The 11363-nt window shown below is 34.5% G+C and overlaps 1 protein-coding gene across 2 annotated transcripts; it reads right to left on the reverse strand.

Moving 5' to 3' along the window:
• Window positions 1-3059: 3059 nt before the first annotated feature.
• On the reverse strand, window positions 3060-10223 carry LOC129889019 (prefoldin subunit 6). Of its 2 annotated transcripts, XR_008766775.1 has the most exons (6): window positions 10084-10223; window positions 9936-10006; window positions 9739-9863; window positions 7102-7162; window positions 3566-3680; window positions 3060-3321 (listed from the first exon to the last, which is right to left on the reverse strand). XR_008766775.1 is itself a non-coding variant. In XM_055964116.1 (5 exons), the coding sequence occupies exons 1-5, from the start codon at window positions 10160-10162 to the stop codon at window positions 3624-3626; spliced, it is 393 nt and encodes a 130-aa protein (XP_055820091.1). In that variant the 5' UTR covers window positions 10163-10223; the 3' UTR covers window positions 3352-3623. The 2 variants fall into 2 exon arrangements, 1 of the variants encoding a protein (XP_055820091.1); XM_055964116.1 differs by lacking the exon at window positions 3060-3321 and having other exon boundaries at window positions 3352-3680.
• Between the last annotated feature and the right edge of the window lie 1140 nt (window positions 10224-11363).

Raw genomic sequence — 11363 nt, forward strand, 5'->3', positions numbered from 1 at the left:
GTTATTATTCTTTTAGGATTGATATTGATAGCCTTAGGTTAGGTTTGAGCCTTACGTGCTTTAGCAGGTGTTTATTTGTCCTCATAGCTAGGCGTAGCTTCCGGTAGGATTTGTTTTGAATGGTGTACTTGGTGCTAGTGCCTCAGACCTCAGTGGTTTGTCGTAGCTATAGGTTTGGCTTAGTTGTGCTTGTTGGGAGATGAAATGACATATTTTGGGGTAAGGCGTCGATCCTAAAGATATTTTCTCCCCTTACCTGATCTTGAGCCATTTTCCGATTACCTCACTTTATATTTAGTGGTAAGCTTGTGATGCCTTATTGTCTATTATCTATTGTTGGGCTCGAGGTTGTCTTTGAGGAGCGATTAGATCCCAGGTTAGTTCCTTTGCCTTGATAGTATGGCAAGACTTGATTTTACTTTTCGAATTGTGTGTGTCATGTTTGGATGATGGTGATGGCATGCTAGCATTGATTGAGCAACACTTGTTTTGTGCTACGACCCCAGTTCCTTCATCGACTTTTACTATTGTATTTGAGAAGGTACACTCTCACACTATTACTAATTTTAAACTAATTTTTTTTACAGGAGTCGTACCACTTGGATCACTTGACTTACTGATTTTTGAAATTATGAGGCATCATGGGCGTACTCTTTTTTCTACTTGAGATATTAGAAGCATCTGGGATGTACTCCATTTTCACTTGACTAGTCGGTGCGTCGTGGCCCTTTCTTGCACGTGGATGGTCTTATTGATGCCCTGGGGTATTCTTGCCCGCTGGGTTGGTGCCTCGGGTGTTTACTTTCTGGTTGGGCGGGTGTACTAGGAGTTTGCTATCTCGCTGGAAGACCACCGAGTTTACTCTTGCTAGCAGGGGTGGTGCCCCTGAGAGTTTACCGGCTGGCTGGGCGGGCCCTTTTTAGGGTGTTTATTGTTAGAGGTTACTGATGGTTATAGATGATATTACTAGTTTTTATTATAAATTTGCATTCATTCATATCGCCTATCACGAGTATACTTGTTTGTTGTTTGGTCCCCTCAATTTTATGGGGGCGGGGGTATGTTTGCATTGTTTGTACCTTCCGGGGGTATGGACGTCCGATCGGTTATTGTTTGATTATAATTGTACTCATCTAACTTTGTAAGTGTAGTTGGTTAACAAGGGTTCTTAGTCTGGACTTGTTGTTAGTTTTCCCTACTAGGCCGAGTTTGATTAGTCCTTAGGTGGCTATATGATTAGCGGTGATCGTCGGCTTTCGTTCTTTACTAGTTGACTCCTATAGTGCTTTATTGTTGTTAATAGATTATTGGCTTGCGCTTTAGGTGTGTTCCTTGACTTTGGTTCTTTTGTCTATGTACCTTATCTATTCATTCTTATTTCCTATTATACTTTATGTTAGCTCCTGATTAGTTACTTGTGTTGTATTTATCTTGTTATATGTTATTTATACTTGCTTTATTTGTGGAGATCAATCGGCCTTGCCTACTGAGCACCATTCATTTGATATTCATACTACACTTTTGCACCCTGCAGATCATAGTATGGGTTATCGCCGGTGATGGGGACTTGGTGCGGACCAACTTGCATTCGGAGATTGGGTGAGCTCCTGGTGTCAGAATTTGCTGATTTCCATCTATTTTTGACTAGGACTAGTCTTTTCTTACTTTCGAAGATTTTCTATATCTATTTTGTATTTGTATAAGCCTTGTACTCTTATTTTTTATTAGATGTCCGAATATCGACTGATGTCAGGTCTTGGGATGGTTCTTGTTTATATTTATGTTTATTTCTCTTTCTTTTCAGTATTATCGTTTTCCACTTCATATGTTTCTCCTCCGCTTATTAGCCTGCTGCTTCTGGTTCCGGACTAAGGGTTAGGCTTACCTATTGGTGAGTTATAGTAGGTGTCATCATGACCTGAGAAATCGAATCGTGACAAATATGCAAGTGCAATCATCAAAAATCTATAATTAATTTGTTAGTTCATCTTAAATTAGTTTACGCTATATTGTTTATTTATATTACATTGAAAATTGTTAGTTAATTTAGTTCTCTTCTCTTTAATTTGTATTCGTTTGGTTTAAGTTGTCTCTTTTTAAAAAAATTAAAACAAACAACTTCAATCTTTATCAATAAGAAAAGATTTTAATTTGTCAAATTTCTTAAAGATTAATAAATTTATAATATGCGTAAATATTTTTTTTTGGAAGTTAACAATTGTAAAATTCATTGAAATAACGTTGTTAAATTAAATAAATTATTAAAATAATAAGTCTTTGTTAACCGTTTTAAATTTATTAAAAGGAAAACTGAAATGACGATCTCAATCTCCACCCACCACACACATACTAAGAAGAAAAATAGTGTTGGATAAATTTCACTTTTCGGCATCACCTTTATATTGCGAGTAAAGTCATTTTATTGAACCCACTTGCATAAAATCCTAAGTCCGTCACTGGTTATAAGCACACAACTTTTAAAAGTACCTTATACATTTGAAAATTACATAAAAAAATATTGTAAGTCAAAAATATACTTAAAAAAATTAGTTGACTCTCGAAATTCTTTCAGCGCCACATGAATTTGAACATAAGGAATAACATATATTATTTAAAAATTACGTAAAATATACTATAAATCACAATAATTAACAACTGAAAATATATATAAATCATATAAGAAATTTGATTGACTCTCCTAATTCCATCTGTTGCCTCATAAATTATAACGGAAAGAGTAATATTATTTGTAAATGACGCAATAAGTACTATAAACGTAATAAAGAAACATATACAAATTTTGTTGATTCTCCAAATTTTATCTATATCACATAAATTAGAACTAGAAAAGTAAGATATATTGCATCCGTGCTAACACAGACTCCTACATATATATAATCGCTTCAATGGTGTGTGTACAAATATATTCATATTTGCTTCATTTTGATTTGTTTATCAAATTTTAATTTGATATGAAATTTAAAAAATAAGTATTTTAAAAAAAAATTCATAATCTTAAATTAAAAACGAATAGAAGATACAAAATATTCTTTAATTTTATGATCTAAAAAGGGAGCGTTCATGGTTCACATTAGAATCGATTTATGATTAAAATCAAAACCAAATTTAGTAGATCTTTTAAATCCATTTTGCCCACTAGTTTCTAGCGAGTAAAGATTTTTTTCCAATACAAATACTGAACACTGGGTAGTACCAAAAAATAAAAAGTTCTACCAAGTTAGAGTTGACCCCTTTCTTGCAGTATTAATGGATCTAAATAATGAAGCAAAATGAGGCCTCTGTTCCTTTTATCAAGTCCACCTGCATAATAATTAAAATGACAGGTGAAAATTTGCAAAATTTTCAATGTTCCATTTTCACTACAGAAACGTGTCCTTGAAAAATATTTCAACCAAGATAACAACCATCCATAGAATAAGCTGTAGCTAGTTATAAAGTTAATAACATCACATGTAACTAAAGCTCATACAAATCATGTAACCTTTTGATCTACAAAACCAACAGAACCATAAAGAAAATGCTCTGAGTTTCTGGGACAATAGACCTGTTTTAATGCGATCAAATTAACATGCCCGTGGTGCAATGTTGATCCCTAAGACGCATCAGGCCTTGCCTTTACCCGCCTGGAGAGACTGAATCTTTTGCTGCAACTTCAGAATCTGAAGAATGACAAGTATATCAACAACCAAATGAATCAGGTTTAATACATCGACCTCATACAATTATTACTAGTTGACTGAACCGCACAAGGCACCAAATGATTTAACATGGTAGCAAGACAAATCAACAAACTGATTTTTCCATCATTTGTATCAACATGTCAGCTCCCTAAGGGACTAGAATCAGTATTTTAGTAACATACCGACTCATTAAATGCCTCGATATAAGTTGGAAAACAGTTACACAGAGGGACTAGAGTTGGTATCTTAGTAACAAGGAAAATAATAGAGGCCACGGACTGAAATACATTGATATCAAGTAAATGGAGTTCATTGGCGAGTCCAGACATGTATTAATAGGTCTTTAAGCAACAGTTAAAGAAACAAAAAGGGGGACGGAAGATACAGTGGAATAGATTAAAAGGCCACTTGAAAGAAAAACTAAAAAGAAACCCAAATAGACTGAAACCACCTGAATCTGTCCTAACATACAGTGTCAACCACCTATTTTTCCCCGTGAGCTTTGGGGAAAGGAGAATGATAGATGAGTTTTACAAGTTAAATGAACTGAAAATCTAAAAAAAAATATTACTTGAATATATGCCCTCCAAGGAAAAAAAAGAAGAAGCCGTACACAATAATGTCAGTTCTGATCACTTTTTCTTCATTTTCCTGCTAAATCTGAGGTACTTTTAAAAATCACTACCTTGATTAGTTACCCACGTTAAGGTCCAATTGCCAACCAACCAGAATGACGAGCATTATATCCCTAATTTATACTAGAACTAGGGAGCTGCTAGGCCAATTCTAACTGCAACAGCAGCAGCACACCCCCACCCCACCCTCCACTCCCGTCCTCCCCCAAACAAGTTTACTTAATATTATGACACTACGTTGAGACAAATGAAACGGCATGTTTATATCAATAGGCAAATTTGTTTCACTCTTCTAAAAATCGTTGAATGGAACCTATGTACTTGCAGGTATTGATCCTCTTAACCTTCCGGCACTTTGTTACATAAACATAAAACTTCTTCCCTTTTAGATTGAGTGTATTTCCAATTTTACTGCAATAACATCGCTTTTATAAAATGAAATGATTTAAGACTGAGCAAATGCAATTCAATTCAACTGGTCACACCTCTATATTCCCGGTTCGTTGCAAGGATTAGTATTACACACACACAAAAACAATACTTAATATGATCAAACAATACATAATATGAACAATCCTCAGACAGCATATGCTGCACGTGACAGTAGTCAGTTACTTGAATAAATGACTCAACCACTTATGTTTGAACTAGTAGAATGTGGAAAATATATGTGACAAAAAGCTATATAAAAAAAAAAACTACATTTTAATCATTTCCTCCAAAAATTGGACAACTACCTTTTAATCAGTCGAAGCTTACCGGCATTTTGCATGATGACCCATATTCACGCTAGTTTTGTGGTTATAAATCAGGATCGTGACATCTACTGTTTTCTTACGTATTTGTTTTTAAATAAGGGTAGTGAGCACCTTGATTATTTTGTTACCAGACTCAGATAATTGACAACTCTGCCACAGATCTCAGCAGATGAGAAAAACTCGTATATTATTTTGTATTTCTACTACGATTTGAAACTCGACGTTCTTCACCTATTTAATCTTTTTTACGCCACACACTTGGGTGTCATTCTGTTGGTTTTGATAGTTAGGTGTAATTTTATTGTTGCAACCCCTAAGCATATATTCTATTACTAATAAAATAGAGAACACAAGACAAAAAAAACATTCAACCATTGGTGGTCCTCATACTAGTATATTACTACTCCCTAATAAAACAAATCCAATTTCCACCATCAGCCCCCATACTCTCCTCCTCAACGCAGTCCAATAGTATGTTGAATACCTGAAAACTATAGTACTCATGAACTGTCATGATTTGTTTAGGCACCAAACGGACAAATTGATCACTATTAGCATTAACGAGTTCATGGTCCTCATACTAGTATATTACTACTCCCTAATAAAACAAGTCCAAATTCCACCACCATTCCCATACTCTCCTTCTGGATGCAGTCCAATAGTATGTTGACTATTTGAAGACTACAGTACTCATGAACTGTCATGATTCATTTAGGCACCAAACAGACATATTAATCACAATTAACATTAACGAGTTGATTATTACAGAACAACTAATGAACAAGAAGAATTGAATATTTCAGACACTATTCCAGAAATGACTAGTAATATTTGCTTAGTTTAATTGGACATTGAAGCAGAAAGTAAAGCAAGAATCTTTTATCAGATCTCAAAGACAGCATGACGTTTTCACTTTTCAGGGGCGGAGCTACAAGCGTATTTATGGGTTTGGCAGAACTCAGTCACTCTGGCTATCAAAATTTTACAATGATGAAACAGTGTTATCAAAGGCGAAAAGCACAAAAAAGCTCTAAAGTTTGTTGGGGCCTTTAGCACAAAGCGCAAATAAAGCGCGGGCTTTAATGAAAAAAGGCGCAAAGGGACAGAAAAATACAAATAGATATGTTTAGTCCAAGACTAATAATTATAAACATGAATGACAAATATATGACCAAAGAAATTTAAGAAAAAACTACGATAAAGTGAAATATCAATTGTTTAGCGTCACTTCTTCAAAAGAGGCTCATTGGCAAGGAAAAGTTTGCCTTAGAACCTTGATGACGACACTAAAGCGCACATAAAGCGAGGCGAAGCGCTCAACACATTTTGAGCCTCGCTTTAAGCGCGCCTTTGACTACACTGCGATGAAATAATGGAGGCCAAGGACTGAAAAAACATTGGTATCAAGTAAATGGAGTTCATTGGTGAGTCCAGACATGTATTAACAGGTCTTAAATTGCTTCATACCAACAGTTAAAATAAACAAAAAGGGGGAAGGAAGATATGGTGGAATAGATTCAACGGCCGCTTGAAAGAAAAACTAAAAAGAAAGCCAAACAGACTGAGACCACCTGAATATGTCCTAATATACAGTGTCAAGCACCTATTTTTCCCCGTGGGCATTGGAGAACGAAGAATGATATAAGAGTTTGACAAGACAAATAAACTGAAAATCTAAAAAATGTTATTTGAATATATGCTCTCCAAGGAAAAAAAATCCATGTACACAAATGTCATTTCTAATCACATTTTCTTCATTTTCCTGCTAAATCCAAGGTACTTTTAGAAAACACCACCTTTATTAGTTACCCACAAAAAGGTCCAACTGCCAACTACCTGACAAATGTGCTCATACAATGAATAACATCTATCGCGAACAAATTTCATCATCACCACAGTTTCGTTATATTTTTTGAAACACCAAATTAATAGTCATATTAAAGGTTATTACTTTGGGCACAATGTGAAAAATATCAAGAAAATACATAAGTTGAGAAGTAAACCAACCGTTTCCTTTTTGCTGTTCTGCTTTTCTTCCAAGTCTTGAAGAGTACTATCTAATCGTTTTCTGTTGAATGACATAAGAGAGCATATGTTAGATGATAAAAGTACAGTAACAAGAACTATTGAAGCAGCAAAGAAAATCAGATGTTTTATAATTTACCGACTACCATCTTCTGCTTAAATCTAAATTAAATTTACTAAACACACATAGCAAATTACTGATAGCACTTTACAGATTTTGAAGACAGATACAATTATGTGAATAAAGTCAAGATGAATTGTATTCTTTTTGGTGTAAAGAAAGCTATGCTGAGGAGCCTGAAACACTAGTAGATATGAAAGGATCCTTGTGAAGCAGTAGTCCTAAGTTTGGTTGGATTTTGTAATTACTGATAGCACTGTTATGGTGCAACTTTAAATTTATATACATGTTACCAGTTACAAAAAAAAAAACATAGCAAATTCACAATCTACATAATCAGTCAGTGGAAAACCAAATGAAAAACAGCCATGTTCAGCTCATGCCTTATATCAGAAAAGTGAGCTTACAAGTCAGTTTATTCTTTGCTTTCTGAAATCTGTACACTAAACTCTCGCGTATGCCCAGGTACAAGTCTTGGATGCAATTGCTTGTGAAAGTTGGGTTTGCCAAAGCACTAAAATCTAGGACATGGACATATTTAAAAAAGTTTTATGGTGTATAGACATTAACATCTTTCCTTGAGCAAGACCGTATCAATTGTCCACCTTTATAAAGGAAAGTCCTATTTTGAAGTCAAACATTGGGCGGAGTGGGAAGTATACCAATCATTGTAAGGCCTACTTTGGAGAATATCAGTTGATTTGTTTTCCTAAATATGGTTATGAATCGGAGGCTACTGCATACATAATAAAAGCAAATAGCCTTTTTTTGCTAATGATAAAAGAAAATAGTAAATTAGTAATTGCTCAAGAAAAGAGCCCAGAGGTTGTTTCATTTTTCTTTCTGTGGGGCACCCACTACTATACAAGTAACACCGAAAGAGCTAATCTATAAGCTTCAAAAGCCACCAGCAAAGCATGAACACGATATTCTTAGATTGAGTTGGTATAAGATCAAGACAGACGTGGACATATTCAGCACCTTATGTAGTCCTGATTATTTTATTCTCGACACCATGTCATGTGTCAGGAGTCACGTGCCTCCCTATCTGAAGATACAACAACTAGGACACCAGATTTCCACCTTTTTCTTTGCTCATTATATACGCGTTCAAAAAATTGATTTTCTAAAGTGATAAGAGGCTCTTAAGTTGTGATAAATGGAACTTTCAACAAAGACAATATCTGAGTGAAGTTTTAGCAGGAAGAAAGAGCTGCTGGCAACTGGAACTGTATAGTGAAAAAATAAGTACATAAAGTAGAATCCTCACTTTTTGTTTGTTTTAGCTAAAGGCAACACAAACTTAACTGGAAGTCTGTAACTATTTTCATCATAAATATACTGTCTACATAATAGATACTCAGGATTCATATAGCCAACCAGCCCAACCCAACTGTGATTTGGGATTGAGCATACTTGATTGATTTATTAGACCATCCAGCTTTTGTACTGCTAACAACAACTACCAATTGGAAATATAACTAGTCATTACAGCAGCAGTATTTTGATTATTTTCTTCTTCCTCCCCAGGTTATACTTTCACCCTTATCACTCCTCTCCCCCCCCCCCCCCCCCCCGCTCCCTCTCAGTAAGGTAAATAAATTTACAAGTATTGGGGGAAAAAGCTGAATACAGGAAATATAACCAAAAGTAGAGAATCTACATCAAACATTATTTTCTACAAAAGACGTACAGTCATCTATACAGACATAAAATCTCAAGGGTGCACCAAAAAGATATCAAATACAAGAGGTTGTTCCTCAAATGTACAAGCATTCCCTATCGTTCAATTCATCAGCACCTCTAATAAAGGGAATTTGAATTTGGTCCTTATAGCACGTCAGTGTTATTCCATTTATGTTGCTATCTACTATTTCTGACACTTCGATTATTGTATTATTATGTGGTAGTGATTGTTCCATTTTTACTATGCTTTGTTTAGCATTTTGTCTTGGCTTCTTCACCCCTATTGTTTCTTTTTTTCGAACTGCTTTGTAATGTTTTTACACACTACCCTCCCCATACCCGACTTGTGGGATTGCACTGGGTATGTTGTTGAAATGTAGGTTACTTTTATCCTATTTTAAAAATATTTTTTTCTTCTACTTCCAAAATTAAAAGATCCGATAGCAAGTACCAGTCATGTTTCACATCTGCTTTACAAACTCCATTGCTGTTATTCCTCACTGGACCTTTGTCCAGCGGCAGGCTCGAACAATATAACAGCAGATAAAACCCACATAGACGACTATTAACTAAAGCACAACGATTTAGACAAATAAGCAGCATATTTCATCAGGACAATGTCAAACTAATGAGGATTATAAGTTGCTATTAACAAGAAATCGTATAACTTTAATAAGAGGATTTTCCATAAGCCTTTTCCATTCTTCTACTGATTGAAGAATTTTTCACTACTACTTTAGTATCTCAAAGAAACCTATTAATTTCAACTACTAGAACTTGAAAAAACTTAAATAACAAACTAAATGACATACAGTTCAGCTGAAATGTATTCAATTCGCTTTTTGACATTGGCCCTAGCTTCTGCCATGTCCTGCTTCACAAGTACTGGTCCTATCAACTTGTAAACATTGGCATCTTCATTCAACAGATCCAATTCCTACATTACATACCCAAACTCAAAATAATGTGTCTCAAATTATTGAAAAAATAATATAAGTTTGCTTCATACCTTGAGAACAAGCTCGTTTTCGCCAAGTTGAATAGTGTACTTCTTTCTGATTTGATGATTCTTTGATATATCTGAAAGTAGATAACAAAATAACATTATAAATACAACACAAAGAGAAGAAACGGGATTCGGGAAGGAAGAATGTTGCCTTTTTGAAGTTTGCTAAGATCGTTGGCTTTGTTCTCTAGGTCGCGCTGCAATTCTCGGAGACCGGCGGACGACGCCATTCTTTGAAGTTCTCGGAGACCGACTACCGGAGTTTTGGGACTGGGGGTTTGCTCCGTTTTCCCGAGATTATATATATCAACATTGTTTAGTCCCCAAGTTTTGTAATTCACTCCACTTTAGTCCTTTAGGTTTCAAAATTTTAACAAGGGGTGGAAATGTATGGTGTCAAGTTCAAACCTAATTTGAAGTTTGAATTAAAGAGATAATACTATATTATTGCCCCTCTAAATTTGTACCTTATTTTCAACAAGATACTCTAACTTTGCGGGATGATTCAAATAAAACACAATATCATTCAATCAAAATAAATCATAATTGTACAAGATTGAAAATTTTGAATCAAGCTTTAATGATATTTTTATGTTCTTCTATGAGTTTTTTGTTTCCATATCAATACAGAATTTTAGCTCCTAAATAATTTTAATTATAAAAAAATAAGCTTTACACTCAAAAAAAATCAAATTGCCCAATTCGATATTTGAATTTTAATTCCAATTTTAGCAACAAATCTACAGAAAATTTCTTCAAATTTCAGCTCGATCTTTTAAATGGCATGATGTATTCAATATTCACAAAGTGCAATATAAACTTATGCTCTGCGAGAAACTTATTTGCCTCGAGAGGCAAAAGTTAAAAGACCAACACAACAAAGTGCAAATAATCCTGCCAATTTCTCTACTAAAGTCAGTGTCATGAACCTCTGGCTTTGAAGCCCAAGTCCAGTTTGGAATTAAGGTCTCATTGCATTGGGTAAGGCCATATTGACTGCCTTCTTGTTTTAGGCCCAAATTTTATTTAATTTCTCTTTTTTCTTACTTTCCCTTATTAAAGGCCCCTTATTATAATTCATTGTGTCTATTATATTAACATGTAATAGTAGGGTTTTCCTCCTTTTTCCTTTTTTCATTGGATGTTAATTAAAATTAATGACTTAACAAAAGACATAGGGTGTTAATTCATCGCAAAATAATTGCAATATTACAAGAAAGGGTGTCACACACTTTCTCCTCTTCGATTTTAGACTCTTTGAGTTCAATATGGAATATTGAGAGACCTTTTTCCTAGTGAGTAGTATTTAAAATTGTAAATACTAGTTAGGAGTCTTACAAATTTTTACTTAATTGAAGTGGATCTGCATCATTCATATCATCGGTTGTTAAGAATTCTCATGAAGCGGATGAATTTTTTTATTTCAGCTTT

The sequence above is a fragment of the Solanum dulcamara genome, chromosome 5 (genome assembly GCF_947179165.1).
Source record: "Solanum dulcamara chromosome 5, daSolDulc1.2, whole genome shotgun sequence".
NCBI lineage: Eukaryota > Viridiplantae > Streptophyta > Magnoliopsida > Solanales > Solanaceae > Solanum > Solanum dulcamara.

What these genes read in the sequence shown, in the direction of transcription:
- LOC129889019 (XM_055964116.1), bottom strand. Translation starts at nt 10,162, where the DNA reads ATGGCGTCGTCCGCCGGTCTCCGAGAATTGCAGCGCGACCTAGAGAAC. An exon ending in AAAACGAGCTTGTTCTCAAG is followed by an intron (nt 9,864 to 9,935) that starts GTATGAAGCAAA and finishes TATGTAATGTAG; the next exon opens with GAATTGGATCTGTTGAATGA. An exon ending in GAATACATTTCAGCTGAACT is followed by an intron (nt 7,163 to 9,738) that starts GTATGTCATTTA and finishes GTCATTCAACAG; the next exon opens with AAAACGATTAGATAGTACTC.